The 25,421-nt window shown below is 36.8% G+C and overlaps 2 protein-coding genes across 2 annotated transcripts; both read right to left on the minus strand.

The window, feature by feature from the left end:
• Positions 1–5,472: 5,472 nt before the first annotated feature.
• LOC114353135 (uncharacterized) lies at positions 5,473–7,422 on the minus strand. The gene is made up of 2 exons (XM_028304975.1): positions 7,405–7,422; positions 5,473–6,387 (listed from the first exon to the last, which is right to left on the minus strand). The coding sequence occupies exon 2, from the start codon at positions 6,385–6,387 to the stop codon at positions 5,473–5,475; it is 915 nt and encodes a 304-aa protein (XP_028160776.1). The 5' UTR covers positions 7,405–7,422.
• Positions 7,423–9,874: 2,452 nt separating this feature from the next.
• Positions 9,875–24,749, minus strand: LOC114353129 (cytochrome P450 4d2-like). Its single transcript, XM_028304964.1, has 19 exons — positions 24,605–24,749; positions 24,087–24,197; positions 23,616–23,801; positions 22,668–22,864; positions 22,352–22,418; positions 22,084–22,273; positions 21,671–21,822; positions 19,428–19,607; positions 19,178–19,327; positions 17,327–17,488; positions 16,408–16,497; positions 15,821–15,931; positions 15,067–15,252; positions 14,098–14,294; positions 12,925–12,982; positions 12,384–12,579; positions 11,999–12,150; positions 11,035–11,214; positions 9,875–10,057 (listed from the first exon to the last, which is right to left on the minus strand). The coding sequence occupies exons 1-19, from the start codon at positions 24,687–24,689 to the stop codon at positions 9,885–9,887; spliced, it is 2,823 nt and encodes a 940-aa protein (XP_028160765.1). The 5' UTR covers positions 24,690–24,749; the 3' UTR covers positions 9,875–9,884.
• Positions 24,750–25,421: the final 672 nt, after the last annotated feature.

Raw genomic sequence — 25,421 nt, forward strand, 5'->3', positions numbered from 1 at the left:
TATGGCAATTGCCATAAACTTGGCCACCACCATAAAACTATTTGACACCGATAAACGCAGCCTGATCATCTTTAATGAACCAATAAATTCTGTTACAGTTCTTCGTTTCCTTTCCACAACCAATTTAATACATTTACATGGAAATTATGAGAGCGACATTGATTAGAAATTCGTTAAAAATGTATCATGCAAATTTTTTAATGTTTAGTATGTTTCGAGATGTTTTAGGTCTGCTATATTTATTGATATTTTCATTACAAACTTGTATATTAATACAAGGAATTCTTCTTGTTGACCTGAAAAAAATATACGAGTATGTATGTGCGATTTTCCATTTGACATACCTATATTCGAACCAGGACCTCAAAATTAAGTAAACTTAAAAATCTATGACAATAAGTATCCATAGATTTAGATATACGAGGGGCGGCTGAAAAGTTTTGAGCCTAAGTATCTTCAAGTGTTATTATTGACTCGCACTAAATTTAATTAATTTGCCAATAACCTCCTTAGTATATGTACAAAGTTTCATTTCATTAGCGTCATCACGCTTTTAGTAATTAATTCGTAAACATCATCATGTCTCAGTCATCCGCGCAATGTACGAAATTGAAGTACACAGTTGTTATAAAAATCCTCAAAAAGAGGAACAAAACGCTGACGGTAACATTTGAAGAGATGTCTACAGTTTATGGGGAGTCTGGGCCTTCATTTGCCATCATGAAAGATTGGATCCGATAGTTCAAGCATGGCAGGGAGTCGCTAAAAGATGACCACAAGTCAGGGCGGCCAGATTTCGCCATTAACGAATAAAATAATGAAAATTTAAAGAATCTTGCTTTAGAGATCAGCGAATTAAGCTGTGACAGATAGTTGAAGCCATAGGCATTAGCAAGGAACGTATCGGCGATATTTTTCATACTCATTTGCACATGAAATAAGGGTGCGCGCTATGGGTGCCAAAATGCTCACGCCGCTCGACAACCAGCGTCGAGTCACAACTTCGCAGGAGTTTTAGGACATCTTTGGCCATAATCCTAACAATTTTTTTTCTCACATTGTCACTATTGATAAATAATAGATCCGGCAGTACGATCTAGAGTCAAAATAAGAGTCAATGCAATGGATTCAAAAGGGAAAACGCCGCCGCGGAAATTCAAAGTGGAGCGATCGACACCCAAGCTCATAACCACTATTTTTGGGATTGTGGAGGAAGTTTATTCATTGACTATCTACTTAAAAAAACTACAATAAACGGGGATTATTATGCTGTACTGTTGATAAGAGTGCGTCAAGTGGTTGTTGAAATATTAAGAGGCAAACTGGCGAAAGGAAATCTGTTATTTCAAGACAATTCGCCCGCGCACACCACGCATGTTACAAGGCTTGCCCCGGGTAAAACTGGATTTCAAGAAATTAATCACCTATCACACAGTTTAGTCCGAATCCCTAGCTATTTTGTGTAATTCTCAAATTGGAAAAAAGTCCTCCAGGAACAAGGATTTTTGAGTGACAAAGAAATGATGGCGGCGTTAAAGGCTCATTTCGAAGGCAAAGATTGCGAATTTTTTTTCAGTGGGTTAAAAGCTCTTTTACACAAATGTAATAAGTCCGTTGTAGTAGAGGGAGATTAAATAGAAAAATATATTTTTTATACTTTTCTATCGGCATTTTTAATACCCTAGGCTCAAAACTTTTCAGCCGCCCCTCGTACCTAATAGGATTTTAGGTGTCGTATACGATTAATAACATACGGTGTGAATAAAAATGTAATGGAGATAGCAATAACAGATTAAATATTATGACAGTTGATATCCGGCAGTTTTTCTTAACTCTATTTAAATTCATAAAGTAAATCATTATGGATTAAGACTTCATTAAAATATTTAGTCAGAATTAATTATTATACTTAATACCTTAAAAAAGTTGTGGTCTAGGGAAAACTTAAAATAAAATTGTAAATTGACTCCTAAGATTCCGATATGATACAATAGGGGTTTCTTACTATGCAGACAAAAGTACGTGGTATGTTTACAATTACTATTTATTATGACATTTATACATTAAACTAGGGAAAGAATTGTCTGTTAGAAGAACACGCGTTAAACAATCTTATTACTTTTATAAAACTTTATTATGGAACGAGAAACGTCTTAATAATTTATGTGAAAGGTTTAATTTAAAATCTATTTTTAAAACACTTTAGTGCAACGGCTTGTAACAAAGGTTTAAAGTGAAGAAAGTGACCTGTCCATCGTAAACTAGTTTCGTTTGTTTGTCTAAATAAGCATTGTACCTACGTGTGAAAATTCCATTTCAAATGAAGGGTTTGATGCTCGTTTGATGTCCGAGTACATTGTTCTTTGAAAGAGAAACGAAACAAACACTATAAACCATTTATCTTGTAGTTTAGAAACGCGAATTCAATCTGCACTTTTGATTTCATAGATCGGGCTCCAAATAAAGAAAGCTAAGTCTCTACATATTAAAGTTGATCCTAAAAGTAATATGTAGTAGAGTGCTTACTTTACAACCTATTATTATCCACTAAATACTCGTCGTTTCAAACCAAGCAAACATAGCTACACTGCCTACATTAACTTCAAGGACGTTACAATTAGAAAACTATAATATTTGTCTTTACATTTTTGAATCCTCGGCATGCACAGAAACGCTTCTGTAGCTGAATTAAGCCAGTGATTTTACAATTAAATAAAAATGTATGAAGACATAATAAAATGCTTCGAACTTACAAAACCAGTAAGCGACATCAGTATATAAAATAACTGATTTCAATGCTTAAAGCTCGCACAAAAAGTATTATTGGCCATAAACAATTCTTCGCGAAGGAAGAACATCATAAATGTAAATTGGTGCGCTTAAAAACTTGCACTTTTTTCTCGCTGTAGTAAAAGTACTGTTATTATTTTAATTTATAAAAACGCAAACTGTTCTTTGTGGCAAAAGGCCTTCGCTTTTGACTCAGAGAAAAGTATTAAAAACAATCATTAAAACATTTAATTTTTTGGTCTACATTAGCCCGAATCACATCTTCCAATTGGTTTACATTTTATTTATTTCTGCTTTAGTTCCTATAGTGGTATAAACCATGATCATTGATGATCAAATGCAGCATTGTTTTAGAGATTATCTCTTTTGAAAATCGCAATGAATCATAACAAGACGTTATGTTATAAAATTTATGTTCTTTCCATAAACTTAACTCGAAAACTAGATCAAATGCCTTGTATTTATAATTTATGCTATTAAAAGACATCAAATACCCTATTAAATGTTTTTTATTAACATTTGAAGGTTACCTCTATTAGGAAAAGCAGTGGGCCCAGTGGGGCAGTAACGGGTTAGACCATCAACACCAAATAAGGGATTTACAACTACCTTAAGCATCTTGGACCTTCCTGAGTCATCGAAGAAATTATCGAAGTGGTTATTATGACTTAACTTGGGTAGATTGGAGACAGTTTCCTGTTGCTACTAGGGATGTTATGGATATACATATAGTTTCGGTTATGGATACGGTTACGGATATAGGAATAATATTAAAGGGGAGCATGATGAAGTGTGAACGCAACTCGTTTTGTGTTGTCTATGGGACATCTCTACTCTCTCCGGTCTATGGTCACGGTGTGCGCGTTTCTTTTGTTAAATTACTTTGATAAAATAAAACCAAGTTTATTTCTATCTAAAGATTTATTATTTCATCAACCGGTATTTACGGATATCCATAACATCCCTAGTTGCTACTTATAGCACTTCTTATGGTTCTAAATAAATCAAATTATGGATGGCTATTTTGAAAATTGCTTACGACAAGAGCCTTATTTGCCTGTAACATAAAATAATCATATCACAGTCACTAGCAATAGTTCCTAACTTTAAATCATGTGTCTTGGATATTGTTATCATCATCATCATCATTTCAGCCAAAGGACGTCCACTGCTGAACATAGGCCTCCCCCAATGCTTTCCACGTTGATCGATTGGTAGCGGCCTGCGTCCAGCGCTTCCCTGCTACCTTTACGATATCGTCGCTGCGTTTTCCGATACGATATTGTTAAGCTTTAACAAAACTATTTATTTAAATTAAACTATTTAATAGTGTTGTCCAAATTTCATCAGTTATAGATCAACAATCATAAAATAAGATAAAGAGAATACTTTGTGCACTGACTTTTATTTTTAGTCCGTTTTATATTACGTGGTCATCAACCTGAACTGCCCCTTTTTTCTTTGATCAAACTAATTGCTACATCAGATTTGCTCGGATAGTTATTTTAATAGGGGTTTAGTTTATGCATGAATCATACAATATTTGAAGGACACGGCCACTTTAAAGTTTTTAAACTAAGTGGCACAATGGTTTTGTTGATGTATGTGGTGTGTTCGTTCGTTCGTTCGTTTCAGCCAAATGACGTCCACTGCTGGACAAAGGCCTCCCCCAAGGTTTTCCCTGCGTGATCGAATCAGAAATGAGGAGATCCGCAGGAGAACCAAAGTAACCGACATAGCTCGCAGAATTGCTAAAATCAAGTGGCAGTGGGCTAGCTAGATAGCTCGTAGAGACGATGGCCGTTGGGGCAGGAAAGTTCTCGAGTGGCGACCACGGGCTGGAAGACGTAGCGTGGGCAGGCCTCCTACTAGGTGGACCGACGACGATCTTGTAAAGGTCGCGGGAAGAGCCTGGCTGGATGCGGGCAGCGCAGGACCGTTCATTGTGGATGTGGTGTGTGTTACTGTAATATTGTTTCGACTTGTTTGGAGCTTTTAATAATGTACATAATTTAATAATGAGGTCACAAAAAAAGAATGGGTTACATTTGAAAACTTTATTAATAATCTAGAGCATTGCTGTTTACTAATAAACTATCACAAAGTCATAATTATTGCCCGTACAGCTATTATTACAACTAAATATTTATATTCCTATTAAAAGCTAATACAACTATTAATAATTCTGAGTATAATTGAACACTATGTAATTAAAATGTCATATTCAGTTTGCGATGTTTTAATTACATCTATAAATTTATTATTATAGGTTACATAGTATGCTAGCAAGTTATAAATCTAAAGCCATGGAATAAGTAATTAATGTCAAATGCTTTTGTATCTTAATCAATAACTTTAAAGTAAAAATATAGTCATTGGAAGTGATATGTAATTAATTCTCAATTGTATTTAACTTTGCCTATTTATAAACTAACCTACACTGACCGTTCAGTTCTTAAAAGCTTATCTTTAAACAATTCAGAATATGAATAAAAGTTTATAATTATGACGCTCTTACATTATACATTCACGTCCATACATACTCGTAAATCATAACTGACACCATCCATCTCCACGACATACATATTTATCACCTAATTAAGCTCGTCTATTTCGTGATCGAATGCATCAAACTTTAACTTTCTAATTGCTTATCAAACTAAGACAGATAACCTTCACTAATTATAAAGAAAATAAAATTTGCAACACGTTATCTCTTTTGCGACCTTCGCGAACATTTCTCTTTGGGTTCCAAGTGGCTGTCTCACACATTAACATGTCCTCTTCTACTTTGGCTTTGACATCAGTTACTATATTGAATGTTTGCTTCACGTCACCCACTTTAGGTTTCGAGCCTTTCTTACCGTCCTTCTTAACAGGCTCAAAATTTACTTCTTGGTTAATATTAAAGATGTTCTGAGCGGTACGATCCGTATCGTTATCATTCCTTTTCTCGAGACGGATATCACTATCTTGATGAGTCAAAGAACCCCTAAAATTAACAATGACTGTTGGTTTGACCACAGTTTGAGATTCTCTGTTGCCGATCTGGCTATTGCCACTTAAAGTATTCGACACAGGCGTCATATTATCTTGTAACGGTGTCTGAGTTTCTTCTTCTTGGTCTTCATTCTCTTTATTTTTGTTCACGACTTTATTTTTGTTGGACGTCGGTGGACGCTTTTGTTTCTTTGGCTTTTGAGTTGTCTTTGTAATTTTGTCTGTATCTACGAAAAGAACGATTTCCTCGGTTGTTACATTTACCACTTTTTCTTCTGTGTCGTTCAAGCTTTTGGGAAAACGGTATTTTAGAGGTAGAGTCGGCATTTCGATTCTGTCGTTTCTTCGTGGGATAAAGTCCGCGTCGCTCGGCAAGTGTGGTGGTTCGTTGTCGTATCCGTACTTATCGTAGTTTTGGGACAGATTGTTGTCTTCATTTTGGTTGAAATCTTCTGGTAGTTGGGCGCGAATTCTTAACGATTCGATTACGTCACGGAATAGGGACTTTTTCTGGTGAGGTGCCGCTATTTGCTTGTCTTTGGCTGGGTGTGCGCTGCACAGTATGATCATGTACGTCACACAGATGAAGCACTGCATCTGTAGAAGGACAGTAGACTCATTTTCACATCGTAGGAGTAACAGCAAACGAATTGGAACTAAATAAGAGGGGAAAGTATTGAATGACACCGAAATAGACTTGAATGCAGTTTTGGGACAACTGGATTAACGTAAAAGTTGCTACTTTCTCATGAAAAGGAAACGAGATTTAGCTTGTTTGTTGTAGTAATGCACGACTTTATACTCGAAAAATTCCACTATTACACTCCAGAAAAATCGATTCCTATTTGCAGCACGTACGAAACTGGTTTGGTTTGCAAGTTTATTAAATTTTGCGTTTATTAACTTGAGTATTTAAATTTTATGCTGAACTTCACGGCAGATCACACTTTTTACAAACAATACTTCAAGTATTTACAATTTTTTGACTTCGACTTTTGGAGACTTACAAAAAGCAAAGCAACACATCATCTCTCTATGAACAGATTGCTAATCCCAACCAAATCCATCCATCAAAAACCGTAGTATTAATTGCTATGCTAAATTATATGCTAAACTATTGCTATGAGAATAAAATAATTAAATTTTAATTTGAATCACGCAAATCGGATATTTACAATTTTAAAGGGATCTTAGGCATTACCCATTGAATCACCTTACTTAAATATTAAGAAGAAACACTTGGGTCTTAAGATAGGACATCACTTCTGGGTCCTAAAGTTAATTTTACATTTAAAAAAATGCATAGAAATGGTTTTACTTTAGAGGTTGACTGCTCCTATCTTATGCAGTAAATATAACTTGTGAACTCATGAACAATCACTCTCTTAGAGCGTTTTCACATTTAGGCGATTTAGTAGCGCGACAAACGCGCGACAGACGCGCTGCCGAAAATGTCATACTATGTGACAGATGCATGCCTTCGCATTACTAAAACGCCGCTGCCGCGCTGCTGTCGCGCTTCTAACGCCCTAATGTGAAAGCGCTCTTATAAAAAACTGGATATTTTTGAAAAATTAGTAAGAGATAATGTAATATAGCTAAAATATAGCTTACCTTTGACGATGAGCTCGCGCCAGCCTGTCCTGCGCAGGAGTGCGCGCGCGCCGACGGGAGCGCGAGGGTTGACTGAACTCGCCTGAACTGCGCCAGGTGTGCTGAATCCGTTGCACTATTTTATATTTTTCTATTTACTAGTCTAGGCACAATAAAAATAAGTGATTTAAACTTTCATGGTCACTAACATAATTATTATTACTGACAGGAATGCTACCATGAAAGAGGGTAGACCAATATGTCTGCCCATAACATCTCACCCGCAAGTTTCCTCAGTTACTTACTCCGTGACCATGGCGCTTGCAACAGTGCCGAAAATATCGGAAACTCAAGATTAAGTACAAAAAATAAATTGAAATATGCTGTTCTAATTTATTATAGTTCCACACAAAAGGTTGACAAAGGTGACTGAAATTTTCCGTCATTTTATCCCAGCAACATCCGATACGTTTTCCCAAACTGTTGGTGAGGAAAACTTCGAGTATATTAAAATTTGGGATATGTATAAGTATGTGTCCTGAAGGAGTATTTTCCATGCGTAATTATCTAGGATCTAGGTCTTTATTTTCTTGTGATAGGCTGCGATTATAGTCTTCTTTTATTTTCTGAGCTCATAGGTTCCATAAACAGCTATTGAAACTGCTTAAATAACCGTGATGTCAAACCTATGAGTTCCCATAAGCGTTTAACAAGGTTCAAGGTGTAGCCAACATAATAACAATGCCTCCTGCACTCACATATTAACATCTTTCCTGCCGAATTAAATCCTGTTTTTCTGAAAGCATTAGAAACCAATTCTGTCGGGTTTGATGCAAGCAAAATATGGGAAAGAGTAGGTAAAGGGAAGAAGACTGAGCACATATTATGTTAAAAATATACACAAGGGTTCATTAACCAACTATTTTAACCCTTGAAAAGGAGGCTGACAATAGTGACTGAGTTTCTTGCGCTGCTTCCTCTCAGCACTGGCCCTTTTATTGTCCCGAAGCAGTGGTAGGGTTAATACTGGGACGTGTAAAAGTGCTTTTTAAAAGCCTATTTGCAAAATTAAATGAGTTGTATGAGTTTTTTTTATTTGCTGAAAATAAACGATTGTTTCGAGTTTTTACTAAAAACAAGAAAGCTCCAAGTTTTAAACCCCTGGCTTCAACCTACAGCATACTCGTCTAAGTCGGGAACTACGAGATTCCCAGCATACGGAAATCGTTACGTTCACAAGTGAAACTAGCAATTTGAACCCTATTTCGTAATACCTAATGACTACTATAACCGCAGATACAGGTGGTGGTTTTTTGCTGTAAATAGGTGTTTGCATATTCACGCATGGATGCGTGGTTATCGACTTTTTATCGAGATAGTTCCATATCGAGTTAAAGGAACTGGAAGTGTATTTTGTGTTTTTTTCTTTATTAAACCTTTGATCGATTTTCGTCATCACCAGCTCCACAAATGTATGGTCACAAAATAAAGTCAACATTAACTTTAACACGACTGAACTACACTCAACATCAAATAAATCGCACCTTCCGCGACGCGAACTTTAAAGATTTTCTTCTGACACAATCATGGTGCCCCATCCTTAGAAAGACACATTTTTAAGGTAAAAGTGTAAAAACCTTTCCTTTAATGAAATGAAGTTTAGAACTAGGCTTTTAAATGGTGTCAATATTGGTGGGAAGTGGGGATGCATACGTTTGAAAGTGCTTGTAGCGGGAGGTGCGATTTATTTAATGTACTCTACATCAAATAAATCGCACCTCCCGCGTACATTGTGGCAACGAAACCATAGGTTTTTGAATGTCATAATATGTTTTCACTGTATTCACTGAACTCCGTCACTATTATAACCACAGCCAAAAAATTGACATCACTATCGGTAGAAGGGCTAACAGATGCGTTAGCCTTTTTAAGAAAGGGGTTTTTCATAACAATTTATCAATCAAGTTAAGTAAGGCTCGGTTTTTATTTTCACTTTGGTACTAAAAATAAATATAACAAAACAATTTGACCCAAATGTCATCAATTTTATTGTGATGTTTCACATAAAAAAATATTCCTGAAAATGCAATAGTGTTCATTGTAAACATTGAGATTCCTTAAGAAACGATCATACATTAATGCATTTAGGTACTTGAGTTTACAAAATACGAGTACTTCCCTAACTATCTATCTAGCTATTTTCAAAATTAAAGCATCTACTACTTAAATATTATACTTAAATGCACCATAATAATTGTTCTGTACTAGCTACTAAATTGTTTACCACATGCATCTTTGCTTGAAAAATTTAAATAGGCTTTTTATATTGATCTCGGCTCTTGGCTTGTAAAATACTAACTTATTAAAGCATCATTTTTTCAAAACTATCTATGATATCACCATTTTATATCACCAAACCGTTTAATGCATGACCACAACTCCTAGTGGAGTATCTTCGAGTCTTCATTGTTCCTTCTTTTTATTGTCTTCATTCCTTCTCCTCAATTACTTCTGGTCTGCAGTTTGACTTCGTAGTTATCAACATGTTTCATCATGACGTCGTATTGTAATCGCAGAGGCTCCTTACTACTGGTCCCTGAAGCGGGCAGGACCTTGTACTCCCTCACGAGTGATGTGATGATGGTCTTCATAGACATCATCGCGTACTGGTAACCTGGAATGTAATTTATTATAGTATTAGGCCCATATTTCTTATGTCTTACAGTTCAAACATTTACAGCGAAATTGTTATTGTTTGAAATTAAATCATGGAATACTTAATTACTTTAGGCCGATAGTTGGATTGGGCTGTTGATCAGTATGGTGATGTATGAAAGTGCGCACATTATACCGATTCGGTATCGACCGATTCTTCATACAAATTAGAATCGGTCCAACAAACTATCGGCCAACTAAAAGTCGGCTAAAGCATCTATTTGGCAAAATGCGTTTGTTACGGAAAGGTAGGTACATTTAGTTTTACGTGACTAAGTTCGATTAAAGTTATCTGTAGCTAGGTATCTCCAAAATCCGATGAGTAGTTTTTGCGTGAACGAACAATAACATTTATTTAATTACAGATTAGAGTACGTGTTGATCTTTTCTCTAAATTGTGTCATAGCATACTCGTATGTGTGCATCAAACATCAAACGGAGATTGATAAATCAGGCGCTTACAATAATATTCCACTTTCTGATCTATACTCCGATATAAAAACCCGTTGGGCTTTGGACAGCTGAGTTTCTTCCGTCACGTCTTCTCAGCACCAGCCCATAATTGTCCAGAAGTGGTGGGCAAGCTATTTGGGAGGTATACAGGCTGATTTTATAATCAGTATCCAAATTTTTAGGAGCGACTCAGAATCAGTAACTTAATCGATTTACGTAAAGAAAACATTTAACAAAATGATAGAAACAACTTTAAAAATATAAGATAATTATGGACAGCGGACCCGCGAATTAGATTTTCAATATATTATTTTTCGCGAAAAATACCACGATAAAAAATATTTAGGATAAAGTTATATTCTTAAATAGTTCTATAGAGCTTATTGAAAAAAAAAATTGATACTGATTGCAAAGTCCCCCTTTATAAGCGCCCTGGAAAGGGCCTAAGTACTGAATAAAAAGCCTTTGATCCTTATTCCTTACCAAGGCAGTTCCTTGAACCGTAGCTGAACGGCATATACGCAGCTGGGTGGGTCGGGGGGCTGTCGAAGAACCGCTCCGGCCTGAACTCCTCGGCGTCTGCACCCCAGTAGCGGGGGTTGCGGTGGATCGCCCACATGTGGATCACCACGCCCACTCCGGGAATGAGTTTTGTGCCCGCAGCTGTACTATCAATGTTAGTTAGATAGTATTATGGGTATACTAGCTTTTGCCCGTTACTTCACCCGCGTGAAATTTAGTTTGTCACATATCTTCATAAAATTATACCTATAATGTTATTCTGGGTTATAAACATAATACTGTAAAGTTTCTTCAAAATCCGTTCAGTAGTTTTTGCGTGAAAGAGTAACAAACATCCAGACATCCATACAAACTTTCGCACTTATAATATTAGTAGGAAGGATATTAGTAGGATTAAATTTTCAGATAGATCCAATTTATTCTATAACTTGTTATTGATACCGTTTGATAGAGCTCGTGAACCACTTTTAGGATCAGTAATATCAGTTTTTCGATGTCTTGTATAGTTTAGAAATAATCGAGTGAGATCACTTATCGATTCCACCCGGTATTGACGTGCGTAAATTATTAGTTGGCAAACTCATGCGTCAACCAATCTTCAAAAACCAATATTTTAATTTATTCCGCTCCTTAATAAAATTGCAAAGTATATCAGTGAAAAACTAGTGAATAATACATAGCACGCTTCTAAATGTCTGTCAGTTTCATTCTGTTGTATGAACCTGTAATTAACTATGGTCACGGTTAAATCGGACTGATGCGACTGCTTTTAATGTGTCCTCCGAATCATTTTTATTTCGAATAGTCAAGTTGATTAAAGCCTGTAATATCTTGACCAAAATAGGAACAAATACGCTATGTGCCTTAGAATGTACCACTAGGAGGACCAGCGATAATCAGTATGTCTGTGTCATATGATACTTACGGGTCACGCATTCTTTGTCTGCTTTCCTTGCCGTGATTGGTACTGGTGGGTACAGCCTAAGCGTTTCCTTTATGAAGGCTTCCAAGTACTTTAGGTGAGGTAGGTCCTCGGCTGTGATTGGCCTGTCCGAATCACCGAATACTTCCTGTATTCTGCAATAAAATTAGTTTCAAGCTTGTATTCGCTCTTTGATTAATTCTCGATATGAGTAGTGCATAATAGTTGGTAATATTGTATTTAGTTGTAATTAATTGTCTTTGTATTTTCTCTGTAAGTGGATTATTGGTTGGGTTCTTATTGGCGGTCAAGCTGTAGGTCCTGGCTACACAGGAGTTGCAGCGGTGGGAACGAGAGGTGGGAATTATTAATAGTCCTGTATACGTACTCTTTATAAATCTTCTCCTGCATATCAAGGTGCTGCGACAGCATGACGGTTACGAACGAAGCCCCCACTGCTGAAGTGTCATTGCCGGCAATCAGCATCACGAGAGACTCTTCCAGCAACTCCCTGTCGGTGTAACCGTGTTCCGCGCCACCAGACGATTCGATCAGTAGGTCCAAGAATGGTTTTGGAGTATACTCTGAAAGGATAGTCAGATACAGAAACGGAACTTAGCTCACTTTTCATTTGCTGCAATTCCTGTGTAGCTGAGATCTAGAGTGGAGAGTCAGCTATCATAAATTGGTTTCTCCCCTGCCTCTGCCTTTTTTATACTTTTGTTTTGTACTTTTTTGTTTGTAATTAAAGACGTTCTTTACAACAGCAATGACTTCCGCAGAATACCAGGGTCATGTTCTGGGTTCACAGTTGGAATGGATGGCAAAATTTTTATCCCTTATTATAACTTAAAAAAAAAGTCTCATTCATAAAAAAGTATTAGGTATTATTAATTTAAATACATATTTCATTGAATTAATGCACCTACCATCGCTTATACTCGTATTATTATTTTTCTTCAGCGCAGCCCTCCTTGATTTTATTATCTGAAATCGGAAAATTCATGTTTTATATTTATTATGTAAAGAAAATTATCATTAAACGTAAGGTTCCTTTCCAAATCGCACAACCTAAACTGAACTCGTATTTTGGTATAACAGGCTCCAATGATTATAAGAAAAGTAACAATCTTGTATCTCACTTAAAATCTCTTTGAATTAATTATTCATTTGTAGACTCCAAAGGTCAGCTTGCACACACGTTTATTAGTTTCATTTTTCATTAAATACATTAACATGAAAAAGTTTATATTTTTCATTGCAAGCATTAAGGTCTTTGTATTCATAATAATGTCTCTTTTATACTGTAGAATACCTAGTCATTTAATGTTTCTAACAGATTTAAGTGTGCGATTGTGGGTTGCCGACAAGGTCAGCCGTCTGTCATGTTTTCTGGCAAACAATTGAGAAATGGTGTCAGCTTTACTGACCACGTCACCGCATCTAGGCACTTACTAAGAATAATTTCATGAGGTGGGTTTAGACTAAACAAACAAAGAACTAGAATCAGAGTACAGCATTCATTCTTGATTTTTAGTGTAAACAGAACGTTTTACCGTTTACACCACGTGAATATCAACCACCCCGAGAACTAGGATTCTAGAGCATAATATGCGAGCATTCTTATAATTTTTGCAAAAAAGGTACAACAACGAAAGAATGCTTTGTATCTGTTTACATACAAGAAATTTGCTAGAGAATGAGCTTTCGCACGTTTGGTCTAAACCGACCCTAAAATGAAATGATGAGATTGCTCCTAATGGGCATGCAATAGTGCAATACGTGATATAAACACAAATCGATCCCATCTAACATGCTAAGACAGATTTAAAATTCATGGGCACTTTAGCTAAAGTACAGAACTAGCGGCCTCCCGCGACTTCGTACGCGTGGATCCCGTTTTAACCCCTTAGGGGTTGAATTTTGCAAAATCCCGTCTTACTGAGCACCTAAGTTCTAAAAGCAACCTCCATGCAAAATTTGAGACTCCTAGCACATGTAGTTTCTGAGATTTCGTGATGAGTGAGTGAGACATGAGTCAGTCAGTCAGTGACCTTTCGTTTTTATAGATGTAGTTTAAAAAAATCATGGGCACTATTCACCTTAGATACAAAGTCAGTGATGGCATTAATATATCTCATACACCGATCGTAATGGCCGGTGAGCTTGAAGGAGAAGTCAAAGTGCAGCCAAGGCGACAGCATGCGCTTGGCTATTAGTTCGGCCAGTTCTGCCAAATTTTGCAGGAAGGGGTGGTCTCCTTGCCTCTGGACGCCCAATTTGCAACCAAGTGTAGTTTCTGAAAATAATAAATAAATTAGATAAATGTCCTTGAACATTTTACACTACGCTTCTAGTCCCAAAAAAAGAAAAAGTAATACACCATCTTGATTTTATTGCCTTCTATCACTTTCTTCGAACTTTCGTTGAGTATCTAACGTAAGTAACGTAACACCTACTACCCGTTCGCGCTAAGTTTGCCGGTCCGTGGAATGTGCGTTCCCTCTCCCAACCGCGATTAAACGCAATTAGTTAGTGATTAAACGCAATTAATGTGTCTTATTTTACGCAAATACACAATTTTTATCAATAATAATAAATAAATAATATTTTAAATTAGTTTGTTAAGTTATAGACGCTTCATTTCGAGTGACGTCATATCGCCAGCGGCAAACTTAAAGCGAACGGATAGTACTACTTATTAAATACGCTTTGTTGTCTCTACATTACTTAGATAAAATACATAGAGACAATATCTGTTTCTTTTCATCAGAAGAAAAATGGTTCGTAAATGCCTTATTAACCACCATTAATTTTCATCGATACCAATTCTCCAGTTGTTGTGTCAACATCCCACCTGAACCCACGAATGTCCAAAGTAGCAATCATTATTTTTGTGACTTTAGGATTCGGGTTAAATAGTCCATAATGAACCTAAGTCCGTTTTCTAACTTGACTCAATATACGTATGCCGAGCGTGCTGATATCGTGCCGCTGCCGCGCCGACAAGTCAGAAAACGGCCTAAAATGACTTCCAAATAATTTAAATATTAAAAATGAGCTTTATTTACCACAAATAGAGTCCATAGTGTACGTCGTCATGAACTTCCAAATCGAGAAGCTGCCCTTATCAGCCACCTTGCGGAGTTCATCCACCATCACGGCTCCTTGTTCTTGGAACACGTGCATATACTGATTGAGCTTCCTCGGTGCGAAGGTCGGCGCCAGAACCTTGCGGCGCGGCTTCCATATTGGCACTGAAATATTAGAGGTTTTTCAACTTGCTGATAAAGTCCCTGATAGCAGGTAACTGACAGATAAACTGGTACTTTGTTTTTTTATTCATTGTTTACATAACAAACATAACACAACTGGAATGCAAAGACCGGAAGAGCTTTGATTTATACTCAGGGTCACGGTTGCGTAAATATCCATGTTTATTAGCACTAACTTCACAGCGTCTGTTAACTACTTCACACATTCGCACTAATTATTATGTTGATAGAGTTTACAGTAAGGAACAACATCAACAACAAATAGTGCGCAACACAAACAACATTAGAATTTATTTTAAATTTTTAGTCAGTCAACAATCGTCATCTATGTGTATGTATAATAGCGACAGGTCACTGACTGACTGACTAAAACGCGTGCAGATTGCCATTGCCGGCGCGATCAAAGGCCAATGACAGGTCGCGAGACCCATGTCAGTTCACGCGACCTGTCATTTCCCTATGATCGCTCCGTGATCGCGCCGCGATGGCGATCTGCTCACATTTGTGTGGTTGAAGCATGACTGTTTTAAAGTTCCATATTTTTACCAACCTGAGGCAAAGATGCTGCCGTTGCCTATGAGCATCTGCGTGAATTTGAGGACGTCGTCTTTCTCAAGATAAGTCTTGACAACAAATTCTACTTCAGCGGGATCACAGGCCACTGCAAAAAATAGTTAAAGTTTAAACAACATAGAGAATACGATATTTCGTTTCTTTATCTATATTGAAGTTTGGCAGGTAGGTTCCTTATTTAAGTGTTAGACATCCGCTAAGAACGGATTTTACGAAACTCCACTCCTAAGGGGGTAAAACGTGGTCCACGCGTACGAAGTCGCGAGGCCGCTAGTTACAATAAAAAAGTTTACAACGGGACAAAAGGCTCTACCCCAATAATTTTCACAAAGAAAAATGTCCTGCGCTGCTTGTGGCTTTCATCAGGTCGTCAGGTCACTGGGACTACGTAGTCCGGCCCGTGGTCGCCACTTGAGAACTTTTTCTCTTGCAAACTGAAGTTTGGCAATTCTGCGAGCCATGACGGTTTCTCGAGTTTGAATATTTTCTATAGGTGTTCCTTTTTAATCGTATGTTATGTGCATGCTGTAGTACAAATTTCGGTCAAAATTAAAAGTTTCCCACCTGCAAATAACTGCATTCCAAGCCACAAGTGTGTCCAGCCATTGTGTTTAATGGCTTCTCTACCAATGTCCATCACTGTTTTCATCTTGTCTAAAAAAAGAAGACAACAACAAATTTAAGTAAATGGTCTGCTTAAGCTACGAAAAGGTAGGTAGGTATATTTATTGATACAGCAACAGAATACAAATACAAGTTTCATTCATAAAATTGTTTCATAGAAAGTAAATACATACAGGCTGACTTTGTTATCAGTATATTTTTTTTTATAAGCTCTTTAGAACAATAATTAACTATAGAACTTTATCTTAATTATTTTTAATCTAAAAAGTCTAATTCCCATATCTTAAGTTTTAAAGGTTACTGCTTATTTTCGCTCACCATTATGTTTATTAAGCTTTGCAGTTTTTAACTGTGTGTATGTATTTTTCTATGATCGAAGCAATTATCCACGTGAGTCAATTTCGAAACCGCGGGCAGCGAATAAGAATAATTAAAATATGTTTTTTTTCCTTACTTTAATCGATTAAGTTACTGATTCTGAGTCGCTCCTAATACATATTATATTTGACACTGATACAAAAATCATCCTGTAATTATCTTCGGAAAATTTAAACTTTCCTCATTCCGGAATTAGTCCGGATTCTATTCCCGTTTGCAGTTGGCTATGGTACTACACTTAAAAGTACATTTAAGTTTGCCATTTTATGGGAGATCAACTGTTCTAAAAAACCACGGCCACACAAAGAGCAGCCATTTATGCGGTCTTATCAATGGCAAAAACCTCCTTCAGTCAACTAGGGGAGTTTATAAAACACAGTACAATGTAGCTTGTGATATTTAATATTAATTGCCTTATCTGCCTTTAATACTTCTTAAACTGATACTATTTAATTTAAAATATTAAAATTTAAGGACTTACCTTCATTGCTTCCAGCAAACTTGTATGCCATTCCAATGAATGGGTAGCAAGGTATATCAGATTTGATGTATTTGCACAAATCCCTTTTCCCCCTGTTCTGCCACCACAACATTGCCATCCATATAAATGCCGACACTAAAAATATTTGAGCTAGCATATTTTCTAATTTTTAAACTGTTATAACAACTTTTGTTCTAAAAAACTAGGGCAATAGTCACGTACACAAAAGTAAAAATAAAAATTATTCAAGTAAAGCTTCCAACTGATAACCTTGACATAGATGATTGAGACCTCCGCCACGTCTAAACGGTTAGGAGGTCTACGTTGAAATATTGTAAGTATAAACATGTTTTGTCTTAAAAAGTAATGCTATTCATAAAGAATAGAAAAGAGGAAGGACCTGCTTACCGTCACGCGGAAGAATAAGGCTGAGTTGCACTACCTAAGTTCGACTATAACTAACGATTACTGGTGTTTATTGTATAGAATTTGACAGATTTATAATATTTTACCTATGAGTTAAATAGTTTTTTTTGGAAATGCAAACGTACCTATTACGCCCTCCTTGACATTTCTTTACGCCGCGCCCCTTCCGGTTGGGAATTTTTGGTATAGACTATTACCTATGAAAAGTAAAAAAAGCAATTTATTTTTGCAATTATGCTTTTCGAAAGCGCTTTTACACGCCTCATTTAAATCCTATCTCTACTTCTGTGGGCCACTGCTGAGAAAAAGCAGCGCAAGAAAATCCCGAATAAAAAAATAAAAACAATTTATTCATTAAATAAATAAAATCAATTATCATGTTTTTAAAATTTAAATTTAATTGTAACTAGAATGTTTTAATATAAAAAATTCGTTTTCGTCGCTGCTGTCGAACTATAAACACATGGTTTCTGTGGGTACTAGGGCGGTTGGTACCGTGGTTGTAACTTCGTGTAACGGATGGAAGAAGGAAAAATATATTAATTCTGACTCTTTATTAAAATAGTCACTAATATTTAAAACATTCCAATTAATTTTTGTAACTAACATTCGTATAAAATAAAGGTGACGCCTTCAGATAAACCAATCATGAATGTCCAATAGGATTGCTGTAAGTGTAAGACATCATCATCATCACCATCATCATTTCAGCCATAGGACTGTCAGCAGTCCACTGCTGAACGTAGACCTCCCCCAAATGATTTCCATATGATTGATACCAATGGTAGCAGCCTGCATCTAGCGCCTTGCTAGTGCTACCTTCATGACGTTGTCGGTCGATCGGTCGTGTTTTGTGACGTCATTTACATAAAATACACAATTTTGTACAAACCAGTTTCAATGACCATGGTGATCAGTAAATCTGACCCACTTACGCAATAATAAGGTCAAAACTGTAGTTAATGTTACTGGTTCTTAATTAAATCTATCCCATGGTATTACATCTTAAACTATCTATTTTATTTATTTGGAAACGCAACATTTTTGTTTACAATTTGCTTGAAATACATGAATAATTTTAGCCCAGCGTTAAAAGTCCACGAATCCCTTAGGAAATCAATCACAATTTTAAGGACCCCTTTAATAAAAAAGCAGCAATACATTTCGGGATATTTGGTGGTATTTATTTATGATTGTTAAATCCGCCGTCAAAACCAGGGCGAACTGCTCTAGTCTAGTCCGTGAGCACGTAGAATTTTGTCCGATGACCCCAAGCTACCCATCCTTATCGCTCGCGCGTAATTATGTTGCTGTCGCGCTCGCACACTCACTGCGGGCACGCGTCGCACAGTCGCGACAGCAACATAATTACGCGCGAGCGATAAGGATGGGTAGCTTGGGGTCATCGGACAAAATTCTACGTGCTCACGGACNTGAAGTTGTCAACGTGCTTCAACATGATGTCGTATTTGACTTTTAGATTCTTGCTCTCGCTGTCAGAGGGCGCCGCGAACTTGAAGCTCAGCACTAGGTTTATCAGAGCAGTTTTGATGGACATCGTTGCATACTGAAACCCTGGAAAGTAATGTTATTAAGTGCCACGAGTTGTGCGCCAACTGTCAGTCGATTAAAAGTCTGTAAAGTCAAACAAATCCAATCCGATTGGTATTCTTACCAATGCAATTCCTAGGACCCCGACTGAAAGGCATATAGGCAGTTGGGTGTATTTCTTGTCCTTCTAGAAAACGCTCTGGCCTGTACACCTCGGCGTCAGACCCCCAGTATCTGGGGTTCCTGTGAATCGACCACAGGTTTATGTATACCCCTATCCCTGGAATCAGGTTTCTACCGGACGCTGTAAGAAAAAAATGATTATAAAATATTAGCAGCCGTCAGCGACTAATACAGTAGTAGGTATTTACTTTCAAAATAAAATTGCTCAAAATCCCTGCTTTTTTATGCATGACAAGGCAGGTCTTTGACACTTATCTTAAGACGTAAAAGGTCGAAAAATCGCAAAATTACACTAATCGTGCAATAAAAAGATAAAGTGAAGATTAGTGCAGGAGCCTTTCAAGAACGAACAAACGCTGGCAACTGCTTGATGATAAAAACACAATCGAAACTGAAATTGCTTTACTGATTTTTCCAGCACAGAGTCACATACCAAATTTTAGAATGTAAAAAGCTTTTCTAAAGCTCAATTTCATTCATTTTATTCATTAAATCCATTGTAATAACCTTTAAGACTCTTTTCTTTTTATATCCATTAAGCGTCATTTGTAGTAGTAATCTTACTTATATTATAAATGCGAATATTATTATAATTGAGAGATGTGAGAATTCGGAAGAAACGATTATTAAAATTTAATGTTTCTTCCGACTGTTATCAAGATTTATTTTAACCTGTTTTTCGCAGTAACTGTTAAATACATTTACGTCAAACTTAGTAGTTAGAGTCATAGTTAGCACCATTATTGTACGTTAAGCATTAATAGGTAAAGCTATTGAACATCATAAATGACGGAATTGTTTACCTTGAATGTTTTCGTAGAATTTATTAAAAACAGACAGTTAATGCCCCTGTGTACAACAACAAGCAAATTGTGGAAAATGTGTGGGAGATTATGCGAATATACTGTCTCCCCAGCTCTTTTGGTCAGCTTGGGGATTTTGCGAGTAGGTCAAATCTCCATTTGTCTCTAGTAAATTAGAGAGGGTTGTCCTCCTGTAGAAACTGAATGTCCTGATGAAGGTGACGATGACAAATCAAATCAAAAATATTTTATTCAATTTTGACTACTGGTGGTACTTATTAATATTATGATTGAAAAGGGATTGCGCAAAGGATTAATACAAACTATTTAGAACCAAATCAAGGTATTTAAACGAACATCAATAATTGTAATATTTACTGGCAATGTTACCTTGAAAATGCTCGTTCAGAAGTACAGACTGCAGTACATCAAATGTACATTTTTGTTGCGAAATAGCTTCTAACCTACAGGCCTACAGCTTAGTGTAAAGCTTGATGTGCTGTCTGTAGGTACTGACCACGTAGGTAGGTATGTGGCAGATTTTTTGCTGATGCGACGCAGGTTAGGAGTTAATTGCTAAATGTTATTCTACTAAATTACCGACGAGGAAAAAACATCGTGTACTAGTAATAGTAGGTAATAAACTAGTATTTTATGGGTTTATGATAGTTATCATACGTCATTAGTAATATGCATATTTTAGTAAACAGTTACTAGCTGTATGTTATATCAGTCGATGAAGCACATGATGTCGTGCCCTGAGTTCCCGAGCAACTGCACTCAGGAGGATTTAATGAATGCTGCTGGCAACGACACTCTTGTAGCGGAGTTTTGGGCTGACACTGTGTAGGTTTGTTGTCGACACGATATGAAGAAGCTGTATGTTCTCATTCCAGTAAGGTTTACTTAATGATAAAATTGAAGTGTTTACTTGTATCAATAAAATTAATAACTTCTATCTAATACTTACTTACTAGCATATAATATACCTCTCTAACTCGTGTATTACTAGTAAAGGCAATAGCTATGGCTATAGGGCCTATAGCCTATGATAGGCTATGTACCATCACGCTATGACCAATAGAATCGAAGCAATTAAAACCACTGGCCGACCAAGACTGGCCGACTCGTGATCCGGGGAACGCGGGTTCGATCCTCGCCGCCGCTCGACTATTGTAGTGAGTTCACTCGTGACATAAGCATAAATTACGAGGGGCTAACGGGAGTATTAGTAATTTGTGCAATAACCAATTACTATTAAACTTAAAAAAAAAATAGAAGCAATGAAAAATTTTGCGAAAACGGGAAAAAATATTCAAACTTGCTCGTGACATCGTACGCGTGGAAATCGTAAGTTATAACCAATAAAATCAATACTAACGGAGTGTAACATGCTGATCGATTTTCCTCGCGATCAAGGGCACAGAAGGATACAGCCTCAGGGTTTCCTTGATCACAGCTTCGAGGTACTTTAAATGTGGCAGATCTTCTCCCATCACTGGTCTGCTCGAGTCACCGTAGAACTCTTTTAGTCTAGAACATAAATTTCGATTGCAATGATCGTCAAGTAGGTTACTACCTATGATTTTTTTATTTGAAGGAATGGTATACAAGCAGGCAAAACATAAGTACATAATGAAAGAGATACACAAGCTCAGCATACATCAAGATCGCGCCAGGGCTTGTCTCGAAACTGATTTTCAGCGTATTTCAGTATGAGTGCATTAAATTAGCTTTCATTGAATATCCTTTGAGATATTTCAATTATACTACACTGTCTGTGAGAACACTTACTCAAGATACAACTTGTCCTGCACATCTTGATGTCGAGCCAACAGCGACACGGCAAAGGCAAGGCCCACTGCCGACGTGTCAGTCCCAGCCAAAACTAGCACCAGAATCTCTTCGTTCATTTCTACATCAGTAAACTCTGCTCTCTCGATGAAAGATTCTAGCATCGCCTTTGGTCGATCGTCTTTTGCATCTGGAATATCAATTTTGTTACTAAAGTGTAAAAAACTTTGTCCGACTTAAAAGGGGTTAAATACATTAGAATACTTACATAAATAATCTTCTACTTCATCTTCGTTCTTCCTGAGTGTAAATATCTTCTTTTTTTCAAGAACAAGCTTAAATACAGAAAAATAGGAAAGCTTAACGTAAGTCATGCTCTCAATATTTAAATAAAAAGTATAAAATGTAAATTATTATTAGAACTTAAAGAAAAACATAAATTCTCCAGTAGGGTAGAGTTAATAGCACATAAGAATATTCATATCGGTTGCAAATTCACTCCTATCACAATTTATTTAAGGTAGAATCCAATGATGCCTCTTATAATAAGTACAATCTGAAAGGAATTACCTATAAATACTTACTTCACTAACGAAATTTTTCATAAAGTTGCTTAACCTGTAATACGCGGAGCTGCATGGCCACAGTTGATAAAGGTAGTCGTTCTGAAGCCACGGCTGAAGGACTCTGGCTCCTTGAAATGCGCTGTGCTCCTCGAAGGCCTTCGGGAAAGGGTGGTTGCTGTTTTTCTGGGCATCCAAGTTTATGCCGAAGACAATTTCTGTGTGAGAATTCATAGTTCGTAATTAAGACTTGTAAGAAGCGCAAGGGTTACTATGTCCGATTGCCGATATTGGCATTGGCATAACCAATATGTGTCACCCAAGTGAAGCTGTAATATCACGTGGAAATTTCTAAGTACAATAATTAACTACTCATCACCTCATTTATAATGCGAACAGCTAGGGACTGGAATTCGCTGCCTGCTGTTGTATTTCCTGAACACTATAATTCGGGCGTTTTCAAGGCGAGAGTGAATAGGCACTTACAGGGCAGATTATGTATCATCCTAGACTGCATCTCACCTAACACCAGGTGCGATTGCGGTCAAATACCTGCCTTGTCTAGCATAAAAAAAACCATCATCAGGCCATTTAGTTTCTACTAAGAGCGAAGCTCTCTATAACTTGCCAGTTTGGCCTACAATCCCTCATTAGCCAGATAGATTAGGGAATTCTTTATCTCGCAGATTTCTGTTGCTCGCATAATTATTTCTAAGTCATCTTAGTTTGAGATACAATTCTTTATGCTAAAATTTTTGATAAATCCTTTCACGACTTTCAAGGGATATGGGTTATCCATGCTGTGATGATAGTTTTTGTAGCAGCAACATACAAAATTTTTTTAGGTATGTTTGTCACTGTATCTCATATTGTACACTCAATAAATAAATAAGAGAAGGAGTGCTATTATACTCTGCTGTAATCACACGACATTGGCTGCCCCAAAATAACAACTGCCAAGTTACATACCACCAATAGCATCCATAGTATAGTTAGTAATGTAGTCCCACAGAGAGAAGGCACCAGTCCCAACGTTGGGCTTCAGTTTCTCCACCATCACCCAGCTCAGTCTGGAGTGGACGATCACGAATTCTATTAGCCTTTTGAAGTTGAAGTGAGGAACGAGGATTTTCCGCCTGGGACGCCATATTGATACTGAAAGGGTTGTAAATACAAAAATATAAGAGCTTCTAGAAGAATATAGACGTTTCTGAAGACCTTTATACCAAAAGACGACATTAGTAGTCGAATAGGATGGCATATAGTTAGTTATGATGCTAGCTTTTGCCCGTGGTTTCATAATCTAATTTGAGATTAACAGCGGCTCCTGCACTAGGCTTGCAGGCCTGTATTGCAGCAGCCAGAGATTGATTAAACATGAAAACGTAAGGTAATGAGAAATTGTTGCTAAAATTTTTAAAAATATTTTTGAACTGCTACCTGGTGCAAAAAGACTGCCATATCCGATTAGATTACGGGTCACATCGACAGCATCGTCTTTGCTCAAGAACGTTTTGAGTACGAAATCGGCGTCAACCGGGTCGGCCATCACTGCAAACAAATTCAATGACATGTTACACAAAAGCTCCGCGTTGTTAGACATTACCTATTTGCCTATTTTTTGCATATTATGATTAACACACGTCGCTTTGACATATTTTCAATAAATTGCACAAGCTTTTGTTTCGTTCGTTCGTTTCAACCAAATGACATCCACTGCTGAACAAAGGCCTCCTCCAAGGATTTTCACAACTACCGGTCCTGTGCTGCCTGCATCCATGTACTTCCCGCGACCTTCAACAGATCGTCGGTCCATCTAGTGGGAGGCCTGCCCACACTACGTTTTCCAGCTCTCGCAATATTGTTAAAGGGCGACAAAGAAGTCTTCGGCAGTTCATATTTTTTTTACAATTCAATAAAATAACATGGTTACATGGTAAAATGAAGCGATGACTTACTAACGATCAATTTATTCATAAGCCAAATGCAGGTTGCTCCTCCACTCTTGATGCTTTCATTTCCAATTTCATGGATTGATTTCATTCGATCTGTAAAAATAAAGGGTGAAATTACATTTTAGCTTGTCATTCGCCTTTTTAGTGCTGTCGATTCTCTTGATCTTATAACTTTTTAACGATTGTTGAATTTATCTTTTCTATGTTTGACAGCTGCAGCTCAAATATTTGGAAATATGTTACCCACTTGATTCTTCATACCTGCGTTAGATCCAAGGAAATAATGCGCATGACCAATAATTGGCCAACTTTTCAGGCTATTTCCCATAGTTTTAGCTAATTTTCTTTTATGTCTGTTGCTCCACCATATCTTCAATACCCATATCAATATGCCCACTATGAAAAATTTCACTGTCATTGCTATACTTAAGAATTTTCACTTACAATAAAGTAGGCAAATGAGTTGAAAGAGACTTTAGCAGACAAATCAATAATAATGTGATCGTATCGAAAGGACCTAGCGTAAATTAAAACGTGATTTACGTGGGTATTAGTGTGTGTAATAAAGATTATGTTGTCACGAATTCATTAAAAAAAATGTTATTAAAATAAAACACTTTCTAGTGTAGGTACTACTGAATTATATTGATGTCATACAATTCTCTAGATTTTTCGTCACTATGAACTGTCGAAATACATAGTTTATTACGCTATTCATTGGTAGCGAAAGAAAATTCAGAATCGGGGGAATGTCTTGAGGTAAATTCTGACTGCGATGAAATTGATTTACCTAACACTTTTTTTTATAATCTTTATGCTT

The sequence above is a fragment of the Ostrinia furnacalis genome, unplaced genomic scaffold (assembly GCF_004193835.3).
Source record: "Ostrinia furnacalis isolate ACB-3 unplaced genomic scaffold, ASM419383v2 OfSCF1629, whole genome shotgun sequence".
Taxonomy (NCBI): Eukaryota; Metazoa; Arthropoda; class Insecta; order Lepidoptera; family Crambidae; genus Ostrinia; species Ostrinia furnacalis.